At 43.6% G+C, this 26,325-nt stretch overlaps 1 protein-coding gene across 2 annotated transcripts in view; it reads right to left on the bottom strand.

The window, feature by feature from the left end:
- ARFGEF2 (ARF guanine nucleotide exchange factor 2) overlaps positions 1-26,325 on the bottom strand; it is a 104,962-nt gene that overhangs the window by 18,943 nt on the left and 59,694 nt on the right. For both annotated transcript variants that reach the window (XM_040459809.1, XM_040459810.1), the window contains 10 exons: positions 25,553-25,700; positions 24,312-24,411; positions 19,051-19,091; positions 18,777-18,946; positions 13,723-13,874; positions 8,443-8,615; positions 6,542-6,702; positions 4,661-4,791; positions 4,390-4,519; positions 1,470-1,605 (listed from right to left, as the gene is read on the bottom strand). In XM_040459809.1, coding sequence (XP_040315743.1) covers positions 1,470-1,605; positions 4,390-4,519; positions 4,661-4,791; positions 6,542-6,702; positions 8,443-8,615; positions 13,723-13,874; positions 18,777-18,946; positions 19,051-19,091; positions 24,312-24,411; positions 25,553-25,700 — 1,342 coding nt within the window. The remainder of the gene's footprint in view (positions 1-1,469; positions 1,606-4,389; positions 4,520-4,660; positions 4,792-6,541; positions 6,703-8,442; positions 8,616-13,722; positions 13,875-18,776; positions 18,947-19,050; positions 19,092-24,311; positions 24,412-25,552; positions 25,701-26,325) is intronic.

Genomic DNA, 26,325 nt, shown 5'->3' with positions numbered 1-26,325 from the left:
TTATTTTTGAGAGAGCAAGCAGGGGAGGGGCAGAGAGAGAGGGAGAGAGAGAGAATCCCAAGTAGGCTCACACTATCAGTGCAGAGCCCAACGAGGCCTTGAACTCAAGAACTCTGAGATAATGACCTGAGCCAAAATCAAGAGTCGGACACTTAATCAACTGAGCCATCCAGGTGCCCCTCCCACAGGACATTTTAAAAACATTACAGAAAATTTCAGCTACGACAAAAGCAGAAACCATGGTGTAATATAGAAAGGCACATCTTTTTAAAAAAATTTTTTTTAAATGTTTAATGTTTTTTTAATGTTTTATTTTTGAGAGAGACAGACACAGATTGTGAGCGGGGTTGGGGCAGAGAGAGAGGAAAACACAGAATCTGAAGCAGGCTCCGGGCTCTGAGCTGCCAGCACACAGCCTGACATGGGGCTCGAACTTGCAAACTACAAGATCATGACCTGAGCCAAAGTTGGGACGCTTAACCCACTGAGCCACCCAGGCACCCCTAAAGGCACTTCTTTTTAAATATAATAATAATAGGGGCGCCTGGGTGGCGCAGTCGGTTAAGCGTCCGACTTCAGCCAGGTCATGATCTCGCGGTCCGTGAGTTCGAGCCCCACGTCGGGCTCTGGGCTGATGGCTCAGAGCCTGGAGCCTGTTTCCGATTCTGTGTCTCCCTCTCTCTCTGCCCCTCCCCCGTTCATGCTCTGTCTCTCTCTGTCCCAAAAATAAATAAACGTTGAAAAAAAAAATTAAAAAAAAAAATATATAATAATAACTACATCCATCTTTAAAAAATGCTTTAGGAGCACCTGGGCGGCTCAGTTGGTTAAGCATCTAACTTGGGTTCAGGTCATGATCTCACGGTTCGTGAGTTCAAGCCCCGTGTCAGGCTCTGTGCTGACAGCTCAGAGCCCGGAGCCTGCTTTGGATTCTGTGTCTCTCTCTCTCTCTCTGCCCCTCCCCTGCTCGTGCTCTAGCTCTCTCAAAATAAATAAATAAATAAATAAATATTAAAATAATTAAACAAACAAACAAATAAGGGGCACCTCGGTGGCTCAGGCAGCTAAGCATCTGACTTCAACTCAGGTCATGATCTCATGGTTTGTGAGTTCAAGCCCCGCATCGGGCTCTGTGCTGACAGCTCAGAGCTTGGAGCCTGCTTCGGATTCTGTGTCTCCCTCTCTCTCTTTGCCCTTCCTTCACTCACGGGCGCTCTCTCCCTCCCTCTCTTTCTCTCTCTCTCTCTCAAAAATAAACGTTAAAAAAAAATTTTTTTTTAAATAATAAAAAATGCTTTATAACTGACTTGAGATTGTTTCTATGTTCTTATTAAATAAAAAAATACACATTTTCACTGATTATATATTGTACTCCTTGGCATTACATTCTTGCTTTCATATACTGAAATAACGAACCCCTCATTAAAAACTACGTCAAGAAGGATGACGCCTGGAGACGGAGAGAGTACCTTGTTTTACACACCACTGCAACTGTGCAAACACATCAGAAAGAAGAACTTCGTTCAGAGCTTCATAAAACTGGGTGAACACGTCACAAATAGCATAGAGTGCGTGATTGCATGTTGTCGTCATCCACTCGGATTTCTGAAAAACAACAAGGTAATGTTTAAAAGCTACTCTCCTTGTGGTGAGATGGGCCCACTCCTACCTCAGGGGAAAAACCGCTCGGCTGTGCAACCTGGAAGTACGTGTCTACAGTCAGTCTTTACAACGCTCACACCCACGGAGGCAGTCACGCTGCCCACAGGAGTGGATCCTAAGGAAAGCAGTAAACATCTGTGGGTGAAGTCTTGTGAATAAAGATGTTTATGCCACACTGGCACTTACACACTGAAACCACATATGAACAAATGCCCAAGAAGGTGGCAACTAAATTAAGTTTATACATGTGTCAGGACATTAATAGTCATTCAAAGGGATACTGACCAAAGGCTTTAATGATTTGGAAAAAGTGAGTATGAGATTGTGCTAAGTTATACCTTACACCCAAAATGTACCACTGGTAATTTCATGGCACTATTTTAAGTATTTAATGTATACAGAGATTTAGAAAATCATCGAAAAGGGAAGGGTTGCTAATTGCAAAACAAGATTCCAGAAGTGGAAGCCATAAGGGAAAAAGACTGATGAATTTGGTTCCCTAAAAGCTAAAATTTTCTAAAATGAAAACAAAACGAGAATAACAAAGTGGGCAAAAGCATTTGCAATTTATGGAAGGATATGCTATGTTACTTATACACTAAAAAGCTCCTAAATCAATAGGAGAAAGATAACTAACCCAATATATTGGCTAAGGATGTGAAAAAGCAATTCATAAAAGAAAAAAACTGTGAATCAGCAATGTGAAAAAAAGTTTGCAACCTCACCAGCAATTACAAAACTTTGTCACTGTGATACTTATGGCCCATCAAATGAACAAAGATTAAAAAAAGTATGGCGGCACCTGGGTGGCTCAGTCAGTTGAACATTCAGCTCTTGATTTCAGCTTAGGTCATAATCTCACAGTTCGTGAGATTGGGCCCCGAGTTGGGCACTGTGCTGACAGCATGGAGCCTACTTGGGATTCCCTCTCTCCCTCTCTCTCTGCCCTTCCCCCCACATGTGCTCTCTCTCTCAAAAATAAACATTAAAAAAATTCATTAAGGTATGAGGAGTTGGAGGGGGTATGGAGAAACGGGAACTCTTGTGCACTGTTCAAATGTAAAAGGCTGTAAATTTATAAAGGTTGCGAATTTATTTGGAAGTAACTTGAAAGTACGTATCAAAAGCCTCAGTAATTTGTAAGCCCCAAACCTGACACACCACTTGTCCCAAGAGAAAAAAGAAAAAACAAGAACAAAGGTAGCAGCAAAGAATGTTCATTTCAGTGCTGCCTTCTTTCTAATGTTTATTTATTTACTTTCGAAAGAGAGAGAGAAAGAGAGCGGGTATGCGGGGAGGGGTGGAGAGAAAGGGAGAGAGGGAATCCCAAGTAGACTCTGCACTATAGCTGACGTGGAGATCAATCCCACAAATGCATGAGACCAGGACCTGAGCCGTAATCAAGAGTCAGGTGCTTAACTGACTGAGCCACCCAGGTGCCCCAACAGTTTGCAGCTTTTAAAAACAGTATGGAAGAAGACTTAGGGCTGTGAAAAAACACTCAGGTATTAAACTGATAAAGCAATTTACGGTGTGTGGGCTGGGATCCCATTTTTGTAAAGGTAGGTTAACGGTGGTTGCCTGTGGAAGCTGGAACAGTGGCTGTTCAAATGTTTTATTTTTCTGTATTCTGATTTGTTTTACAAGGAAGAAAAATTTAAGTTATTTTAAAATAAGATTAGAAAGCTGAACTCTTATACTGTGACCTCAACCATACTTTAACCATGTAGAAGACAGAAATTTGCCAAAACATTAACTCTTATTTCTGAATGGTAAAGTTGTGAGTCTTCTGCGTATTCTTTTCTTTTTTTTAAGCTTATTGATCTTGAGAGAGAGAGAAGAGAGAGTGTGAGTGGGGGAGGGGCAGAGAGAGAATCCCAAGCAGGCTCCACACTGTCAACAGAGAGCCTGATGTGGGGCTCGATCTCATGAACCGTGAGATCATGACCCGAGCCGAAGTTGGATGCTTAACTAACTGAGGCACCCAGGCGCCCCTGAGTTTTCTATATATTCTCAATATTCCATACTAAACCTATGTTGCTGTTATACCAGGGGGAGGGAGAGAACGGTATTCCTAAAAGTGGTTAAGAAAGTGACTCTTTCCCTTCTGAAAGTCTTAGAATATCCTCTCCTCCTCCCTCTATCCCTGGGGGATAAATAACAATGACAACTAGAGGCATCAGATATCCTTTAAAAAAAAAAAAAAAAGCCTAATAATTTGCCAACATCATCTCCAACTGTAACTTCATTAAAAACTTTTCTTTTTAAAGTTTTATTTTTAAGTAATCTCTATGCCAAATGTGGGGCTTGAACTCACAACTCCAAGATCAAGAATCCACATTCTTCTGACTGAACCAGCCAGGCACTCGTAAAAATGTTTTAAATGGGTTCTTTTAGGGACCAGAGACATCCCATTGTTTACTGACTGCTGAGAAGCTGATACGGACCAAAGAACAGACAGGAGCAGTGCCCTGTTGAACTGGCAGGTGTAATGCCCAAGGGCCAAGCAGGCCGGCCATGGTGACTTCTCTCCCCTTACCCTTCCTCAGATGGGGACAGTTTCTTAGCATTAGTTGCTTCTGGTATAAGAGTTCCAAGGATGGGGTTTTCATTTTGAAACACATCTCGTGGGGATGATGACACAACCCCGCAGCAGACAAAGGCAGAGACTCCCCCACCCCCACGCCACCTAGCCATATCTAGGGCACCGTGTTAGTCATCACCTACCTCTGACTGCTGCTCAGGGAGTTTCATATTGTCAAAAATCCTGAACACGATTCTGAACAGGTCCTGCCACCAGTGCTTCTCAAAGGTGTGGCCATAGCTCTTCATGATCTCGAACATGACTGTGAGTCCTCTGGAGGAACAAAGCCAGGCACAGAGAGGGAATGGGTGAGGGGGAAAAGAGCAGAGAAGACGGTGGGAGAGCACAGGTCAACTAAGCCGGTGACCGAGGCTCATTCCATGACAGAAGGGGCACCGTCTGGGACATGGTTACCTTGTCCGAACATCCAGCTTGCATCTATTAATGATGCAGGAGAGCTCGAACAGGATGGGGAACCAGCCTCGGACCCAGACCCGGTCGCCAGGAGCCACGTTCATGTCGTCACTTGTGTATTCTTGTAGCACCTACAAGGAGGGTCATCTCTCAGATGCAGGCCAAGCAAGCAAAGGAAGAAAGTCAAAGAGAGCTACATGAAGCTCCAGGCCCCACACATCTTCCCCTCCTAAAAACATCCACTCAGCAAGGGTGGGACCGGGAATCCGGAGGAGGCAGACACAAGCCTCTCCCAAGAGCACACGATCAGCTTCCACGTATGAACCTCTGGACCTCTGTGGATTTTAGAATAAGCTGAGTGGGCAGATCACGAGGGTCCTGCGGGTGGGAGGTGTTCCATTAAGAAAAGTACCAAAGGTCGGGGCACTTGGGTTAGGGTCGATTAAGCATCTACCTCATGGTTCATGAATTTGAGCCCCGTGTTGGGCTCTCCGCTGTCAGCACAGAGCCTGCCTCAGATCCTCTGTCCCCCACTTCTCTCTGCCCCTCCCCTGCTTGGGCGCACACTCTGTCTCTCTCTTTCTCAAAAATAAACATTAAAAAAAAAAAAAAAGCATTAAAGGTCAAAAGGTATTCAAGATGATTCCGTACCTTACGTCTTTCTGGAATATAACTGTAATACGCACTCCTTAAAACAATACCACCAGCAGCTCTTTATTGAGGGCTTGCTTTGCATCAGGAACTGTGACAGTGCTTTATGTGGATTAACAATCCTCACGGTAACACCATGAGCCAGATACAAATAAATGTCCTACTTTACAGATGAGTTAACTGAGGCACCGGGATTATAAGTAAGCTGCCCAAGGTCATGCAGCTAGAAGCTGGCAGTCTTTCCCAGTCTGGGTGGGAAGCCCTACTCCCTGCCCCACCTCTGGGATTTTGAGCCTTTTGCTCTGGAACCACTCTTAAAGCAGTGCTGTCTGCTGTAATGGGATTTCTTTATCAGCTCAGCTTATCCAACATTAGGCAATTTCTCTCTCTGTTTCAGTGAACTCTCCAGTACAATGGGGACATAATTCCCAATCTCATAGGTCTGATGTGGAGACTAAATAAATCAATATGCAGAAAAGATCTGAAGAAGAGATCTGTATGAGCCATCATAGTTTAGATGTGCTTATTCTACTTAATGTCACTGTTTGAGATGGTCGTTTAAACCAAGCAGGCTTCTTTGGAAAGGTGAGACATAACAGAATAAACTCGGACATTTCTGGGAGAAAACAAAAGATGATTTTTAAAGTGTGATTTCTCAGTCATGTCAAAATGGTAAAATGTCGTGTTTTTGGGGGGGGGGGGAGTAAAATGTCTTTCCTTAAGAGGTAGGTTTGTTCTTTCTCTTGCTTTATTTTTTGAGAGAGCGAGCACGTGTGCAAGAGAGGGGAAGGTGAAAGGGAGAGGGAGAGAGAGAACCTCAAGCAAGCCCCATACCTGACTCAGGCCTTGCTCCCAACACTGGGAGATCACAACCTGAACCAAAATCAAGACTTGGGACGCTCAACCGACTGAGCCACTCAGGGGCCCCAGGTTTGTTCTCTTACAAATAGAAAGGTCTAGCTTCTTCAGCTTTGCCAAAATTCAAAGCTAAATACTATTATTTTCCACAAAAACAATTAGTAGAATACTACATAAAAGTTCGGTAGGGATAAAACAAGTCACCTCATACACACAAAACAGCAACAGCGGCATTCTGAACTGAACGCCTAGCTGAGGGCAAACACGCACTTCTGAAAGCGCAGCTGGAAAGTTCTTTGCCAGGAGTAAGGGTTTTTTGACCCGTGATTCCTTTTCCCTCAGTGCCCAAGGGGGAGGAGAGGAAAAATGTACCCGAGGCCTCTCAGAGACATATTTCCCACAGAAGCGGATGAGCCGGATGGCCTCCATGCTGGTGTCCGGGAAGGCGGCATTGCAGGCAAACTCTGATAAGCACTTGACAGCATCCTGAAAGGAGTCGATGGCTGCAGGGAAATGGTGCTGGAAAATAGTTGCTGTGGAAACAAAGCCACATTGTTTATAAGACCAGGACTTAGAAATGGGGATCAAACACCCCCTCCCACCCCAAGAAAGTTACTTTTGTGAAAATCTAGGAGAAACATGTCACCATCTCCGGAAGACAACTTTTTTATTAAGTTATTCAGGGATGAATCCACTGAGCACCACTTGGGCTAAACTGGTTCCTGAGCTCAAGCAACGATGCAAAGGTCCAAATATTCATTCATTCAACAAACGTTTAGAGTGCCAACTATGTGCAAAGCATGGTTGTGGGCCCTGGGGACAGAGGTGACCAATCGAATTCCCTGCCCTCACAATGCTCTTGCTCCAATGGGCAAGACAGACAAGAATCACCTGTGTCAGTACGTTTATAAAATATCATCTCAGGTTGGGTGAGTGCTGGGTGAGGGGACAGAAGGCAGGAGAGGCTGCTTAGGCTGGGGGTCAGAGAAGGACTCTCTGAAGAAGTCCTACCTGACAAGTGTCCCCAAAGAAGTGAGAGAGGACAAGCCATAAAAAAAACAAGCTTCATCAGGATGCCAAGGTATCCATTTCAATTTAAGCTACTTTAGGATGGAGTTTAAGGAATGATGCAGGATAAACACTGATGTGTGTGTGAAATGGCCCCCTAGCTGCCTTCGCCGACAGAAGGTGAGCACTGAGCTAGGCCCTGGTTGGGTGATCCCGAGTGCGTCCTTTACTGCCCTGGCCATTTCTGTCCCAAGACCACCCCTTACCTGGCTGTGAAGACAAAGGGAGATAAAGAAGGTCAATGAGCTAAAGGTGAAAGGTAATATAGAAATCTAAGGTTTCTCAAAACCTACAAATATCACCTAAGACAAAAATATGAATAGTAAGAAGCTTACAAAGAGTTAAAAGACCTCAAAAAAGATCAAAGATGATCTGCTTTATACTTTTTATGAAGACCGGGGCGCCTGGGCAGCTCAGTCGGTTGAGTGTCCGACTTCAGCTCAGGTCATGATCTCGCGGTTCATGAGTTCGAGCCCCGCGTCAGGCTCTGTGCTGACAGCTCGGAGCCTGGAGCCTGCTTCGGATCCTGTGTCTTCCTCTCTCTCTACCCCTCCCCCACTCACACTCTGTCTCTCTCAAAAATGAATAAACGTTACACAAAAAACCCGATCAATATATAACCTTGTTTTATGTGTGTTTCAGGATTTAACAAATAGTGTTGGTTCACAACACAGAACTTTTCGCCAATTGCACTTTAACTCAAGCTTGAACAAAGCTTATCGAGAACGTGTATTCTCTCCAGGGACACTGGACAGCACTCCGGCACTATACTTCAGGGCCATCCTAAATGGTGAACTCACCAACAAAAAAATCAAAAATGAAAACAATACGTGGTAGTAGGTATACCACAGAAAGGACATTTATTTATTTACAGCGGGAGAGCTGAAACAAAAAGGCAGAGCATCGCCTCGCTTCACCTCAGTTGGGAACACGTGCCTTGGGCGACTCAAGTATCTCCCTGCTGGATGCACGCATGTGTCCGCAAAAGTGCTGGCAGCACTAGTTCTGTGGTTGCGAACCATGAGACTCGACCGTATCTCCCTCACGGGGTTCTTGCGCACATGCCTCAAGTGCTCAGAATGCCACCTGCCACGTTATTATATGACCGCAGATCTCAAACAAGGAAGCCCCTTTGGGGAGTAAAAGAGACAGGAAATAAGTGGTCACCCTTTGAGACTGGCAGGTGGGACAGTAGAGCCACTTACTGACAATGTGGCCCGTGGTCTGGAAGGCCAGCTCCACAATGTTCCCGTCGTGATCCGAGGCTGCCTGGTGGAACACAGCAAAGATGTTCTTCCAGCCTGAGCGGATGTTGGCCGCCTGGGAGTTCACCATCTGGGCGATGCAGCGGATCACCATGTCCCGGATGGTCGGAGACCTGAGGAAAGAACAGGGCAGCCATGTCAGCTGTACTTTGCATGGTGGGACGAAAGTGACACGGCATCACCTTAGAAGCAGCATGTTAAAAAAAAAACAAACCCACATTTTTAAAGGCACATAGTAATCTACACTCATTAAAAAGAAATTAAATTAGAAACAACAAAAGGAAAAAACATTAAGATGATCACCGTGGCAGACAGTTAGCTGCTTTCCCAGCAGCCACCTCTCCCTCACCTCCTTGACAACAGGACTCTAATTTTATCCAGGAAGCAACATGCCTGACCTCAGGGAACCAACCATAAACGGGACAAGAAAACATGACAATCTTGTCTCATCTGTCAGGTCCTCAACTGCCCAGACTTCTTTGGAGCCTGGGGAGCTATATGACTTGTTCTAATTACATATAAGAGACAGTCAGGGGAATGGCATGGGGAGGGGTTTCTACTATGGCTTTGGTTTTACAGGGAAAACAATTCCTTGTCTTACAAGGAATACACATGGTAGGTTCTGCCCCCTTTTCTGGTATCCCCACTGTGAACATAGCATGATGCCTGGAGATAGAGCCTCCGTTCAGCAGCATGAAATAGTAGGCTCAGGATAAAAAATGATCCTGTGGGTGGCCAAAGGGACAGAAAGAACCTGGGTCCTCGATGACAATTTGGGCTAAGGAATCAAAGTTGGGACTGCCTGCCTCTGACTTAAGTAAACAACACACAGCCTTGTGGTTTAAGCCCTCGTCGGCCAGTTTTTCTGGCTGAAAACCTTTACACTAATATAATTCTGCCACCCAGACATGACCATTCCTCAATTCTTAGTGCATATCCTCTTAGATTTTTGGGCAGGGATATACGTGTATGGTAAACACATATGCATGGATGGGAGTATACATATATAACTTAAGATGCAACCTTTTAAATTATTACAAAACAAAACCTGAAGGTAGGAAAAATGGCCCATTTTCTGAAGCAGCTGCATGGTTCACCATGGTATTATCTGGGTATCTGTGACAGATTAGTGTATATGCCTTGGAACCTATTAAGACACATACAGTCATGAAGTAAGTTCTATTATTTTACAAATAAAACAAGAAGCAAGCTCTTATACCACTAGCTTTGAAAGTCACATTACAGTGGCTTTAGGACTGCAAACTTGGCTTGCAAATTTCATCTGTCTTAGATAACATTCATGTTAGTCTGCAGGACTCTAACTGATAATAGGTCATTTAGAGAAAGCAAACAAAAAGTCCAAACAGAGTCGAAAATTATCTAGAAGTTCACAAAGTAAATATGCTGCCCACAGATGACAAAAGACTGACTACATACTTAGGTGACTTTAATATGTAATATAACTGAATTTAGGGTTGCCTCCCCATGGGGAAAAAAAGCAGCTTGTTGAGATGAACTACACGTACTGATTAATGCTTGGGGCGCCTAGGTGGCTCGGTCGGTTGAATGTCTAGCTCTTAGTTTTGGCTCAGGTCATGATCTCACAGTTCATAGGATCGAGCCCCACATCAGGCTGTGTGCTGACAGTGCGGAGCCTGCTTGGGATTCTCTCTGCCCCTTCCCCACTATCTGTCTCTGAAGATCAATAAACAGTTTTAAAAATACAAAAAAAACAATGAATAAAATAAAATGTTTTTTGCCTGATTGTTAATATGTGTCACACCGTAATATGTGATGACAGTTAACATTCTGGAAAATGTAGAAAAAACATGATGAAAAAAATTCCTGTGATAGTACAGTATTCACATGCAGAGATTGATCTCGCTGTCTTTTTAAAATTTTCATTTATTTATTTATAAACGTTCACTCGTTTTTGAGAGAGAGTGCAAGCAGGGGCGGGGTGGGGGAGGTGGACAGAGCATCTGATGTGGGTTCTGTGCAGACAGCAGCAGGCCCATTGCAGGGCTCGAGCTCACAAAATGTGAGATCATGACCCGAGGTGAAGTTGGACACTTAACCAACTGAACCACCCAGGTACCCCCACTATCTTTTTTTTTTAAGTGTATTTATTTTAGGGGGTGCCTGGGTGGCTCCATCAGTTAAGCGTCCGACTTTGGCTCAGGTCATGATTGATCTCGTAGCTCGTGGGTTTGAGCCCCACGTCGAGCTCTGTGCTGATACCATAGAGCCTGGAGCCTGCTTCGGATTCCATGTTTCCGTCTCTCTCTGCCCCTCCCTCACTTGTGCTGTCTCTCAAAAATAAATAAACATTAAAAAAAGTTTATTTATTTTTGAGCGAGAGTGTGCATGTGTGTGTGCAGGGGGAAGGCAGAGACAGAGAGAGACAGAGAGGCAGAGAGAGACACAGAGAGAGAGAGAGAGAGAGAGAGAGAGAGGGGAGAGAATCCCAAGCAGGCTCCATGCTCAGCACAGAGCCCAACATGGGGCTCAATCTCACAACAGTAAGCTCATGACCTGAGCCAAAATCAAGAGTCAGATGCTCAACCGACTGAGCCACCCAGGCGCCCTGATAGCACTATTATTACACTGTCCAATTCTAGAACTTGGCCTTTTGACTAAACTGTTAAGCATTTCCTATGTCATAAACTTTGTGAACATCTTTTTTCTTTTTTTAAGTTTATTTTGAGAGAGAGAGCACGAGAAGGGGCAGGGCAGAGGGAGAGGGACAGAGAAGAGAATCCCAGGCAGGCTCTGCACCATCAGCATGGAGCCTGATGTGGGGCTCGAACTCACAAACCATGAGGTCATGACCTGAGCCAAAACCAAGAGTTGGACGCTTAACCGACTGAGCCACCCAGGCGCCCCAAACTTTGTGAACATCTTTCACAGCTGCACAATATTCCATGTTGTGGCTGTACCAAGAATTACTTTAACACTCTTGTATATTTAGGTGGTATCTGGCTTTTAAAAAATTATTGTGTGTTATTTCAACATTTCGTTGTATTTCAAATTAATTCCTTACAAGAGTTGCGAAAGTGTAGAACTAGTGAGTCAAAAGGCACAAAAATAGTAAGGTTCTGGATGGACACTGCCCCAATGATTTTGAAATGTTACAGCAAGTTACGGTTCCATCAACAGTGTCTAAGAGTGGCTGGCGATGTGTGATTCTAAACTCACTCTGCCCCTTACTCAAACGCTGGCTGGGCAGCCACGGGATGGGCAGGGAGGGCCTGGGATTCTGGGGCCATCAGTGCCACCAGCCAGCCAGGCAGGCGTGAGCGCGCTGCTCTGCTACACGAGGCCTCGGTCTCCTTGGCACTATCAACAGTGTCCCCAGAGGCGGGAGGGTATTTCTGTGTGCACATTAAACTCAGGGGTGAGGCCAGATTCTGGGATGAGCTTTATTTTCTATTAAAATAAGCAGTAAGGTGAAGAAGAAAGACACCAAGAGAAAGACACATCAAGCAGACTTTGCTGCTGCCCTTTTTATTCTCCTAAGTGACCCACGCTGGCTTATAGCCTTTGAACTTGTAAGCTCTTTCTTTAATGTTTATTTTTGAGAGACAGAGAGCAAGCGTGGGTGGCAGAGGGATAGAGAGAGGGAGACACAGAATCGGAAGCAGGCTCCAGGCTCTGAGCTGTCAGCATGGAGCCCAACGCGGGGCTTGAACTCATGGACTGGGAAATCATGATCTGAGTTGAAGTAGGATGCTTAACCGACTGAGCCACCCAGACACCCCTCTCGTTAAAAACAAACAATCCAAGCAGATCTCATGGACACATTTTAGGGATGGGGACAGACACAAAGGGTTACAGCTAAGAGTCATCCTTGACATTTTGTTTTATGCCCCACAGCTAACTCCTCAGCGCACACAGTAGGCTGTCCTTTCAAAACATATGCAGAATCAAATCCCATGGTGTCTCACCCCCGGGTCCAAATCTGAACTATTACAGTAGCTGCTTAACCCATCCTACTGCTTTCCATTTTCCACAGATAAATGCAGGACAATCCCGTAACACTTCAGACCATTTCACTTCTCTGCTCAAAAGCCTCCAATGGCTTCTGTCTTTCACAGAGAACAAACCAAAGTGCTGACAAAAGCTGACGGCTCCTCTATGACCTAGGCACTCTGCAACCCAGGGCTTCATCCTCCAGGACCTTCTGCCTTTACTCTGTCTAGCTACACCAGCCTCCTTGCTCCTCCTTATCTATGCCCAGCATACTCTGTCACAGGGCTTTTGCTCTTGCTTCTCCCAAGACCACATACAGCCACTCCTGGCTTGTTCCTCCCTTTGCATAAGGGTCAACCTACCAAACGCCTGCTTACCGGCCTGTATAAAAGAGTGCTTCTACTCTTAGCCCCTTACCTTGATTTAAACATTTATTTATCTATCTCACTGGAATCTAAACAAGGGTTTACTTTTGAATTTCATTATGGAAAATTTCAAACACGTACAAAAGTAAAGAGAATATGGTAACGAACACCCCTGTACCCAGTTGCGATGATGATTAAATCAGGGCCAGATGAAAACAGGAATTTTTGACTGTTTGCTTCTGTGCTGTATACGTGGCACTTAGAACAGTGCCTAGCAATGGCAGGCTGCAATAAATACAGGCGAAGGGAACAAATGATGAACAGGGAGAGTGCTTCAGAGGGATAGCTGTCCTGATCTCTTCTATCGCCTTCCAGGGCAGAAATGAAGGATCATGTAATTCTTGACCTTGTTTTAGGACGCCTCAGCAGTGGCTCTTTCTCTGGACTTCAGCACCCACCCCAGTAACGATGCATGGTATGTTTCTACTAGTTGTGGTGGTGTAACCTGTTCTTCTGGGAAAGGCCACACACAGATCTCAGTGATTTACTTAGAAATGTCACGTGTGGGGGTGCCTGGGTGGCTCAGTCGGCTAGGCGTCATGATCTCGTGGTGCGTGGGTTCAGGCCCCGCATTGGGCTCTCTGCTGCCAGTGCAGAGCCCGCGTTGGATCCTCTTTCCCCAATCTTTCTGCCTCTCACCCGCTCATGCTCTCTTTCAAAAATAGGTAAACATAAAAAAAAAAAATGATACAGATGAATTATAGGCTGTTCATTTTATTTGCTTCCATCAACAAGGGAAGAAAATATTGTGTGATTAGTGTTAGGTCTTTTTGGGCCTCCCCTGGGGAGTTTGACCAAAGGTCTTCTAGAACAACGTACATACCTGTTTTTCTTCATGATATGCTCAAAGGGCCTCAGAAAATCTTTCTGGAAACGGAAGTTGGCTAATTCTCCTTTCTCGAGAAACTTCATAGAGAGCTGCCTTAAGGAGTCAACAGCAAAGATGGCCACATCTTCATTGGGGTTACAGCCAACCTGAGCAGGAAAGGGAGGTGAGGTGACACAGGCACAGTGCAACTGTGGATGTGGGGTTCTGAACATCAAAAACGGATAGGCTGCCTTCAAAACAAATGCTCTGGAAAAGCACGCCCAAGGAAAAAAGAAAATGGCATTTCTTGGCTATGACCTGTACAATTTTTAAGTTTAATGATGAAAGATCAGTACTGCACATTTAAAGTGCTTTCAAAATATGCTAAAGATTTTTTTTAATGTTTATTTATTTTTGAGAGAGAGACAGCGCAGGAGCAAGTGGGGGAGGGGCAGAGAGAGAGACACACACAGAATCCGAACAGGCTACAGGTTCTGAACTGTCAGCATACAGCCTGATGCAGGGCTCGAACTCATGAACCATGAGATCATGACCTGAGCCGAAGTTAGATGCTTAACTGCCTGAGCCACCCAGGCACCCTGCTATTTAAATTTTTTTTTTTTTTTTTTAAGATTGTGGCCAAATACATGTAAAACATAAAAGTGACCATCTGAAGTGCACACAGTTCAGCAGTGTTAAGTACATTCACGCTGTTGTGCAACAGATCTCTGGAACTCTTTATGTAGCAAAACTGAAACTCTATACTCATTAAATAATTCTTCATGTACTAATTAATTTTATCTAAACAAAAGGAGAAGTCAAAAGACTTTAAAGTCTCTAAAGCCTTTCATACTTGTCTGTCACCTAAAGCAAATTATAAATGTCTATCGCCAGCCTCAAAGAATTCAGCACAAACATTGAGGCTTTTGATTTCCTTAAAACTGTACTTGTCTATAGTCTACCTACTTTTAGGGACTGGAGCTGTGGCTATATATTTGGTTGCTCAGGCTTTTGCCTCAAAAAGAATCCTAAAAGCAGAGCAAGGGGATGTTTCCCACCAGAACCCATGCGAAGGGACCTGGGGCATGTTGCAGGAGCCTGCTCCAAGCAAAGAACTTCGCTAGCATGTGGTCTGACCTGAAAATGCGTTACTTTTAACAAAAGTAACGTGGCAATAGCATTTGCAATAAAGAAAAATTGGAGGTGTGCCTGGGTGGCTCAGTCGGTTAAGGGTCCAACTCTTCAACTCAGGTCATGGATCTCATGGTTCATGGAATCAAGCCCCATGCTGGGCTCTGAGCTGACAGTATGGGGCCTCCTTGCGATTCTCTCTCTCTGCCTCTCCAGCACAAGCATGCTCGCTCGCTGTCTCTCTCTCAAAAGAAATAAACTTAAAAAAAAAGAAAAATTGGAAACATCAATCGGAAAATGGTTACATAATGGTATATTCACCTACATGCAATACAATTTGGCAGTTAAAACCAAATACGTCCAAGCCTTAAAAAAAAAAAAAAAGAAGAAAATTCTATCACAGGCTACAATACAGATAAACCTTGAGGACATTATGCCAAGTGAAATAAGCCAGTCACCAAAAGATAAATACTGCATGATTCCACTTATACGAAGTCCCTAGAACAGTTGAATTCACAGAGACAAGAAGCAGAATAGTGGTTGCCAGGAACTGGGGGAGGGGTGGCGAAGAATGGGAAGCTGGTGTCTGATGAATTTGGAGTTTCAGTTTTACGGGAGGAAAGAAGAGCTCTGCAGATCTGTTGCACATGATGTGAGTGTACTTAACCCTAATAAATTATATGTTTACCAACAGTTACAATGAAAAATGTTATGCGCATTTTACAATTATAAAAATAAATTCATACACACTAATAGCAGTCAAATATTTAAGATTCCTTGCTAAGTGGAAGACAAAAGTTACAAACTGGTATGTAATACTAATCACGTTTTTTAGAAAAACAAAACAAACCAAGACAAGATTATCTGTATTTCTATGATATATTTCTATATATCTATATTTCTATTATATTTCTACAAAAATGTCTGGGAAAATATATAAACTGGTAACAGTTTGGGGCAGGGCTCAACTGGGGAGTGGTGATGGTCAAAAGTGGTTTTAGCTGTAATTATTTTTAAGGTGTTCATGGAGTGTTCATTTATTTAAAAAAAAAAGGTTTTAAAAAAAAATTTTTTTTTTTAACGTTTATTTATTTTTGAGACAGAGAGAGACAGAGCATGAACGGGGGAGGCTCAGAGAGAGAGGGAGACACAGAATCTGAAACAGGCTCCAGGCTCTGAGCTGTCAGCACAGACCCCGATGCGGGGCTCGAACTCACGGACCGCGAGATCGTGACCTGAGCCGAAGTCGGCCGCTTAACCGACTGAGCCACCCAGGCGCCCCCCAAAAAAAGGTTTTTTAATGTTTATTTATTTTTTGAGAGAGAAACACAGAGTGCAAGCAGGGGAGGGGCAGAGAGAGAGGGAGACACAGAATCCGAGCAGGCTCCAGGCTCCGAGCCGTCAGCACAAAGCCTGACGCGGGGCTTGAACCCACGGACGGCGAGATCACCACCTGAGCTGAAGCCGGACGCCCAACTGACCGAGCCACCCAGGTGCCCCTCATGTAACGTTCGTTTAATTAAAGGCTAATAAAGAGAATATTCCTCTCGTAAAAATCAGGGGGATTCAGGAGTTCCTGCTGCAGAGCACACTCCATGCTGATTGAGCAGCTTTGCACACACCCCAGGACACGCATGTGCCCTAGTTTAAAAGAGGAACATGGGACTGTGCCAAAGACTCTACTAGAATTCCAAGAGCTAAGTTACAGCTGTACTCAGCCAACCATCTCTTCAAACCTTGAGACCGTTACGTGCCCCGGTTCCCAAGGGGAAGCACAACATCTTCCTGAAGTGGTAGAAAGAATGAAGAGCTGCAGACGGAGGGACTGAATTTTCCACAACTTTGTGCTCAGTGGCTCTGATGAGATGGAACAGACATTTGTAATGAAGCTGACAACCACGAAAAGTCTAATTACTACCTGCCAGCCCATGTCCCAGGCCTGCCCAAAGATATCTGAGAACCGGCACGAAAAGACTCTTGACAAAAGGGGCGCCTTCAGTCCGTTGAGCATCTGACTCTTGATTTCAGGTCAGGTCATGATCTCACAGTTCGTGGGATCGAGCCCCACATCCGGTTCTGTGCTTGGGATTCTCTCTCTCCCTCTCTCTCTGCCCCTCTCTGGTGTGCGCTCTCTCTCTCTCTCTCTCTCTCTCTCTCTCTAAATAAAAGCAAAAAGTCTTGACAATAGAATCATAGGTGGGAACAGTAACCTGTATAAACAGATGTTCTCTCTCTAGTCCCACCGAACATAAAATCTAGACTCGAAAGAGTTGGGACATGTTTACCAAAAAAACCCCACTTTTGGATTATCACTTCTAAGAGAAAATAGGATTCCAAAGCTGCTAGCGGAAAGATCTCGCGGCATTAATGAGCAATGTTTGCTCCAGCTTAGCGGTCACAGACGTGGACAAGACTACAAGACTGCATCTGACAAGGTCTCATTTCAATTGGGGCCTGAAGCAGGTTAGCAGCTGCCCACAAGAGCCAACGGTGCACAACTCTGTTAATCCGCACTACCACTATCTCCAATATCATTCTGCTTAGCCTCAAATCGGTTGCGGGGGGGCGGGGCTAGTTACACCACAGAAATCGACAGATGCTATAAACCCTTTCTTTACCAGCATCCTACTGCCTGTTCTGTATCCCAGTGGCAGACCACTTCTTTTTAGAAGCTTCTTCCATTCAATGGAGAGAGGGCGATTCTCTTTTGGATAAACTATCTTTTACTCACAGTTTTTTGAAGCATCTGTATTAGAACTCTATCTCCAGGAGTGAAGAAATGGTTTTGAAATCATGGAGTGTGTTTTGGTAGTAAACAGTATAATTTAGCTATTACTTTTCCTTTAAGAAGTCAATGGCGTCAGAGACGCATCCACACACACATGGTATGTATATGTTCTGATCTGTAAAGTGTGTTCAACAGATGTGTGCAAGTGCCCACGTGTACACGATGAAACTTCCAGCGGAAACAAAGAAGCGTAGTCTGGTTTCCAATAGTTGTCAGTTTCAAAACACACAAACCTCTAGCTTGCTTCTAATTTAAAAATAAATGTTAGTTTTCTCAACAAAGGTTTTAGGAGAGCGATGGCAAAGAAAGCCAAAAGAAGCAGCAGGGACGTTTAACAGTGAAACATACAGAACTTCATCTTAATCTCCGGTCGTTCAGAAGACACCACAGGATTTTGCAATGTGCTCCAACACCAGTGTTGGTCCAGTGACTACAACGACGTTTGTGGCGTCAGCCTACATCCTGGGCAGGGGACAGTCAAGTATTTTTGGTACCAATACCATTTTAGTTCCATGCTCCCTGAGTTCTAGCAATATGTAAATACGCTCTGCAGGGAAAACGAATTACGGGTGTCCTCTGCTTCTTGCAAAGTCAGGTGGCACTGCTTTGCTTTTATGAAAGACCTGCCTTAGTGTCAGTTTTTGCGAACCAAAAAAAAAAAAAAAAAAAAAAACAACCGAAGAGAACTTCTGCTTTTACAAAAGAAGGTGAAAAGGGAACATAACACTCAGCACTTGTTTCGCAGCGAGCTGTTCTAGAGGCCGGACTGGTGTCACCAAGCCCCCGCCCCGGGAACTCCACTTGGCGTCTCCGCATCAAGCTGCCAGAGCTTTGAACTCTCACTGAGCACCTGGGCTTTATCTCGATTCCGTGCTTCGTTAGCAAGATGTGTCCTGAAGTATCAGAAATGCCTGAGAGAGGTTATTCGGGGGGTCTGGGGACGCTCAAAAACCTTTTCATACAAATTAATGGTAACTACCTCTTTGCTTCACACCATTTCAGCTTACAAAAGGTTTCACAGGAATGCTCTACTCTCAGATAGCACAGAAATGTGTACAGGCACCTATACTCTCAATCACTTCTTTTTTGAATACAGCTGCCTGCCTTTTTCTGGACATCGATGGAGTAGTTTTTGAATGTGAAGAGTTACCTTATTGAAGTGATCTCCAATCACATGCCATATTCGGGACCACTGCAGCCGAATCCGATTCATGTTGTAGTATGAGATCTCCACGATCTTCTGCAAGCTGAACATGCGGGGGTGGTGGGGGGAGGCCAGCTCGTCCATGGACACGGCACACAACCAGCGGACAAAGTCAACTGCAGGCCGGACCCAACAACACATGCGAGGCTTCATTAGTAACGGCCAGAGAGTCACAACATGAGGATTCTGTAGCTGTCACATGTGAGTGACAAATACATACCTATGGCATTTCCATCCAGTCTGGTAGATCCAGTAAAAATTCTAGGAAGATAATTTCAGACACAGTAAGATCAAAGTTAGATTTGGAAGCTGAGTTTCAATTTCAAACACTGAAGAAAAGGCAAACAAGGAAACGTTTTGGGTCTGGCACCTCTACTAAAATAAATGAGGAGGCATCAGAGGCACAGAACTGGTAAATGAACTGAGTTGAAAGCAGAAATGCCTACAACGGTAGAAAGAAAAAGCGACACATCAAAAGGAGGAAGGGGGAGTAAAGTATAACAGCATGTGATGTCACGACAGTGGGACACTGTCAACTAAATCAACTAAAGTTGATTATTTCAAATGTGTTCCAAGAACTTAAGGAAAGGATGAGAACAATGTCTCTCTAATAGAGAATATTAATATACTAAAAAGGTGCTCCTCCATAAGATGAACACAAACACACAAAACAATTTTTTTTGGCAAAAAAACTTACCAAAACCAACTCTTCTAGGACTGACTCTGGAAATTACCAGAGGCTGATAAAATGCTCATTCAAGAAAAATGGCTAAATCTTGGTATGAATAGAGGACATGAAGGTGTTTTAACTTGGCCTATTTCCATTACTGTCTCCCCAGCTCCATGGGAGTGTTGAAAACCAACAGCTCTGAAGTCAAAGTAACTGTGAGACCAGCAACCTAGCTCCACAGGAGAGAACAGAACAGTCCTGGAATTTCCCCCAAAATACCATTCTCAGGGAACTGACGTGTGACCTGCCTGACAGTACCCTGGGAACCCTCATTTCTAGGATTTGTCCATATTTGACACAGACCTCGTTCAGTTCAAACAGCCTTTTCTCTGGAGCTTTTGTCACAAGCAATCTGTGTAACCAATGAACAATGCAGCTACCTGAGTACGACCAGGTCAAACAAGGACCTGGGCGAAAATTTAAAAGGAAAAGTTGGGAATAAGGTGTCCACGGGAGGCTTTAAAAAGGTACACCAGGGGCGCCTGAGTGGCTCAGTCAGTTGAGCGTCTGACTCTTGATTTTGGCTCAGGCTGTGATCCCGGGGGCATGACTGAGCCCCGCATTGGGCTCTGCACTGGGTGTCAAGCCTGTTTGAGATTCTCTCTCTCCCTCTGCCCCTCTTCCCTGCTTGCATGTGCACACATGCACATTCTCTCCCTCTTTCAAATAAAAATTTAAAAAAATATATTAAAAAGAAAAAGTAATAAAAAGCTCTACCATATTCCTGGTGATCTAGATAGCCATCACATGGGTAAGGCTTTGTACACACCCACGGAAGACAAGACAGGGCCCTAAGCGCTCATCTTTGGCAGGCCTTAAGGCACAATGCAACATGCCAGAGCATCAGAGGGGCACCCCAAAACACACTCAAAACTCCGCAGCAAAGGCTGGCATGCTTAACAGTCCCAGGCATATGGGATCTTTGTCCAATTCTTAGCTGATCACAAAGGCCAAATGAGCAGACAGTGGCTATATGCGAAAAGAATACAGGCTTTATATAGTTAGTTCAGGAAAGTCATTCAACAAACTAATAGCAATGACAACAATAATAAACCCTGGGTGTGTGGTGGGCAACCTGATACCCAAAGCTGTCTCAATGTATTTTTTTAAAGTATCAATTTTCAACAAAAAGTTGTTAAGACATGTAAAGAAACAAGAAACGATGGCCTATTTACAGGTGAACAACAACAGATCCAGTCCCTGAGGAAACCTAGATATTGAATTTACTAAAGTTTTAAAGTTGATTATTTTATTTTTATTAAAAATTTTTAATGTTTATTTTTGAGAGAGAGAGAGAGAAAGAGAGTGTGTGTGTGTGAGAGAGAGAGAACAGGGGAGGGGCAGAGAGAGAGGGAGACAGAGGATCCGAAGCAGGCTCTAGGCTCTGAGCTGTCAGCACAGAGCCGGATGCAAGGCTCGAACTCACGAGCTGTGAGATCATGACCTGAGCCGAAGTTGGATGCTTAACCAACCGAGCCACGCAGGTAACACCTAAAGATGATTATTTCAAATATGTTCAAAGAACTTAAGGAAAGGATAAGAACAATGTCTCATTAATAGAGAATATTAATAAATATATTAAAAAAGTAATAAATAACCCAACAGAAATTCTGGAGTTGAAAATCATAAAACTGAAATGAAAAATTCACCGGAGGGGCTCAACAGCAGTTTTCAGCTGACCAAAGAGTTCGTGAACTTGAAGATAGGTCAGATGAGATTATGCCGTGTGATAAACAGATATAAAAAGAATTAAAAAGAAAGTGAACAGAGCCTCAGAGACCTGTAGGGCACTATCAAATATATAGACATACATAAGGGGAGTCTCAACAAGAGAGGAAAGAAAGGGGTTGGAAGAACTTTTGAAGAAATAATGACTACAAATACCCCAAATTTGATGAAAAACAATCTACACATTCTAGAATCTCAACAAACTCCAGTAAGATAAACTCAAGAGATCCACATTCAGACTTATAATAATCAAAATGATGAAAGGCACAGACCATGAGAGAATCTTGGAAGTAGAAAGAGAGCAGAGATTTGTGACTGCATAATGGATCCTATGGAAAATGAAAAGCTGATTTCCCATCACAAACCATGGAGGCTAAAAGGCAGTGGGATATCATATTTAAGGTGCCAAACAAAAAGACTATAAGCCAAGAATTCTAAATGCAGCAAAACTTACCTTCAAAAATGAAGGAGTGACTAAAATATCCCGAGATACACAAAATCGGAGATGATTCATTGCTAACCAACCTACCCTATATGAAATATTAAAGGAAGTTCTTCAGGTTCTAATGAAAGGATGATAGAGAATAACTCAAAAGAATCTGGAGAAATAAAGAGCACTGGTAAAGGTAAGTGCGTGGGGAAATAGGTATTTCTTGTTTGTAACTCATTTTATTTACCGGATTCGAGGACAGCGAAGGTAATCATTGTAAACTGTGTTGATGGGCAGGTGTGTATAAGCATGTAAGTCATATGACAGCACAAAGGAGAGGGGAGAGAATGGAGCTATACAGAAGACATGTTTCAGACTATTCAAATTAAGTGGACATTAATTCAAAGTCAAATGTTCAAAGTTAAAATGTTACTAATGATGATCCCCAAAGCAATCAGTAAGAAAAACACTCAAAAAATATAGAAAAACAGACAAGGAAAGTAAAATGATACACTAGAAAATATCTTACCATATAAGAAGGCAGTGATAATGAAGGAACAGGAGAACAAAAATGACACATTTTTAAAAAGAGCAAAAGAGCGGATATAAATCCTATATATCAGCAATTAAATTATAATTAAATGTAAATAGATACTTTAATAGATATAATTAAAAGTAATAGACACTTCTCGGGATTCTCTCTCTCCCCCCATCTCGTGCTCTCTCTCTCAAAATAAATTAAATAAAAACTTAAAAAATGGTCCAACCATCTGCTGTCCAAAGAGACTCGATTTACTGCATTATTATTATTTTGCTAAAGTAGGCTCCATGCCCAACGTGGGGCTTAAACTCGTGACTCTGAGGTCAAGAGTCACATGCTCTACTGACTGAGCCAGACAGGTGCCCCCAAAGAGTTTCGCTTTAAATTCTTTGAATTTGTGTCTTTACACAAATGTGTGTCTTTACACAAATAGGTTGAAAGTAAAACAATAGAAAAGACACAGCATATCAAAAAGTAAACAAGGGAGAGCTGGGTGGCTGCACCAATATAAGACAAGAGATTTAAAAATCATTACTAGAGGGGTGCCTGTGCGGCTCAGTCGGTTAAGTGTCAGACTTTGGCTCAGGTCATGATCTCATGGTTTGACTTCAAGCCCCGTGTCGGGCTCTGTGCTGACAGCTCAGAGCCTGGAGCCTGCTTCAGGTTCTGTGTCTCCTCCTCTCTCTCTGTCCCTCTCATGCTCATGCTCTGCCTCTGTCTCTCAATAATAAATAAACGTTAAAAAAAATTAATTAAATAAATATCATTAGTAGAGACAAAGACTGTTTTATAACATAAAAGGTTAAATCTGTCAAGAAAACATATAATTACAAACATATGCATCTAACAACAAACCCCAAAGTCACGAGGCAAACAGATAGAACTGGAAAGCAGAAATGGACAATTGAACCATGCCCAGAACCCACAAATCCATACGGACGGAATGAAGATTATGGGCTCAGGGACCACTGGCAGAGGAAATGGGGAGTGACGGCTATTAAGTACAGGGAGATGAAAATGCCCTGAAATTCCACAGTGGTGATGACCACACAACTCCAAATATACTAAAACCCACGGAATTGTACGTTTTAAAAGAACAGATCTTATGGTATGTGGATTTTATCTCGGTTTTTAGAAATGTAACAGCACAAGAGTGGTGCTAGGCAAGTCTGCCTGTAGTCCGTGATGTGGCTGAGGCAGAGAAACAGAAAAGAAGTAAGTGTGGTTAGTGGAAGAACAAAAATTTTGTACTGTTAGCTTAAACCTAACTGAAAAATGTGGGGGAAACCAGTCAAAAGTATGTTACAGAGAGTGTCTCTGTTAGAGAGAAACAGAGAAGCAACAGGAACAAGGTAATTAAATACACTGACAAAGAATTCAAAATCCTAAGGATTGTCCTGAGAACAATACAAATTATGACAAAAATTCTGTACGGCTGTCATCGCAAAATGGTCTATATTTAACGCACTGGGCTGGGTCAATAACCAAACGAACAGCAGCGTACATGCTTATTCGGTGGTAAGTTTCAGGAGCGTGTTCATTTTAGAAAATTCACATTTCAAGCACTGGTACCTAATGAAGGTCTTCAAATGAGAGTACCTGTGTTTCTCTCAGATGTTTAGGTCAAATTTCAAGTAAACAGATAGAATGGAAAGGTTCGGAGGAAAAACAAATGGACACTATCAATTTGGCCAAGTCTCACTCACGGATATAGGCTTTAAATCTTAAACCCTTCTTGACATTTTTATGAAAGTAATTTCTATTAAGGAAACAAGGTAACCTAAAACATGAGCACAAGCAAAAAATCTTGTTTCTGACATGATTTGGTCACAAGGTTAAAGGTATAATTTTTCTTCAAAAGGTCAGGAGGCAATTCAGGTCCCAATTCAGATGAACGTGAAGGTTATGAGTGGCTGTGGATGCCACTTCCTAGCCTGAGTGATCTAGAGCTCACCACACTCACAAGAGGCAAATGAGCGGAGTCCAATAACGACACAGACGATGTGCCAAGCTACTGGACAGCCCAGCTTCGCTGGAGAACAAAATCATTACCTGTCCACAGCTACAACCACACTCTGCGAGCTGGTCTCACCAACCGACTCCTGGAAGCTGGCCATCTGTCTTTTATCCACGCCACCACTCACCAAATTACCTGGAACGCAATGTGCAAAAGTCAACAGTGCTTCAAAAACAGTCAAATATTTAGAACAAAGTATTCTGTGGCATCAATCTGCAGCAACAAGAGACATAAATGTGAAGGGTTTGTGGGAGGAAAAAAAAAAAAGCCCCAAGCCCCCTCAACTGATGACAGCACAAAATACATTCTTATTCTGTAAATACAAACTCCTTTGCTTGTACCAACCACCTCCTTTCCTTTACAGTCCTTTACATTTTTATAGTATTGAATGCCTATATTTAGGAAAACAAATACGAATTAAACAACCCTAACTTAGATCTCCTGGAAGATGTGATGGCTTCCACCTGCTGAATGTCCAGCATGCTTTCCAGGACTTCAGCCCAGCCATCCCTGCGTGCACCCTAAGGAGGCGATGCTATGATAACGCCTCCCCTCTCATACAGTCTGTGCTTTTAACATTACCCGGCACGATTCCAACCAGTGCAGTGGGACCTAGGAGCCTGCCCTCTGCCCTGAGACAGCCTGGGTTTGACACCCGCCTCTGCTACTCCTTGCAGCGTGGTCTTGTTCGGGTCACTTCACCCCAGCCTCACCTTCCTCACTTACAAGATGGGGATGACAATCGTGCCAATCTCAATGAGTTGTTCAGAGGAATGAATGCGTTCAAATGTGTAAACGGAGTGTTTCGCATGTGGTCCCACACATCTGTTTGTCCTATTTACTGTTACTGTTCTATCACTGATGGAGTCTCTTGATTCAGTGAGGAAGAATTCTACTTTCATGAGAATACCATTCAGTTAAAAGGTCCCCAAATGAACATGGAAGAGACGGTGAAAAATCCTTCTAAAAATCGAGAGATGCAGATATCCACTAGGTACTAACGCTGCAGCCTTTCTAAAGCAAATGGCCCTCCACCCAATAGTTCTATGCACAGAAAGAAAAGTAATGCACCCTGATTTTGACAAAATAGGCATTTACTCCACAGTTCGAGCACAGATACGAGAGCCAGAGCAGCACTTGCACTTCCACGAATAAACATGCTGTCAGCTGGCACACAAGGAAGAGGTTTACACAACAGTCCTGCTGAGACAAGAAGCGTTTCATTCCGGTTAACTTGTGACTCCAGGATGGCCAGCCGTGGGGCCTGGTGTCTTACCAAGGCCAAGGCCCATGAACTCTTCTCCTGCTAACGTGTGGCTCTTCAGGCTCCCTTCTCTTTCACGTCCAGATCCAGACAAGTAGCGGGTTTTCACACCGGTTCCTATGAGCTGAGCAAGCTCCAGCTGGCTGATGCATTTCAATATCTAATGAAGAGAAGGCATGAAGAAATGAGTTCCTGGGGCACCCAGGTGGCTCAGTCAGTTAAGCATCTGACTCCTGATTTTGGCTCAGGTCATGATCTCACAATTGTGAGACTGAGCCCTAAGTAGGACTCTGTGCTGGTCATGGAGCCTCCTTAAGATTCTCTCTCTTTCTCTCCCTCTGCTTCTCCCCCCCCCCCCCCCCAAAAAAAGAGTATACTTATCTTGATGAGCACTGAGTAATGTACAGAAATGTTGAATCACTGTATTGTACACCTGAAACTAACATAACACTATATGTTAACTGTACTAGAATTAAAAAAAAATAAAAATAAAAAACAGTATTGGGGCACCTGGGTGGCTCAGTCGGTTAAGTGACTGCGGCTCAGGTCACGATCTCATGGTTTGTGAGTCCGAGCCCCGCGTCGGGCTCTGTGCTGACAGCTCGGAGCCTGGAGCCTGCTTCGGACTCTATGTCTCCCTCTCTTTCTGCCCCTCCCCTACTCGTGCTCTGTCTCTATCAAAACTAAATAAACATAAAAAAAAAGAACAGTATCCGCTAAGGCTGAAGAAAAAGAAAAAAACCTCACATCTTTAAAATACAAAAAGAAACCAGTTCCCATTTCTA

This window comes from Herpailurus yagouaroundi, unplaced genomic scaffold, assembly GCF_014898765.1.
Source record: "Herpailurus yagouaroundi ecotype Mexico unplaced genomic scaffold, PumYag 246, whole genome shotgun sequence".
In the NCBI taxonomy this organism is placed as follows: Eukaryota; Metazoa; Chordata; class Mammalia; order Carnivora; family Felidae; genus Herpailurus; species Herpailurus yagouaroundi.
This window is presented reverse-complemented; position numbering and strand designations above follow the sequence as displayed.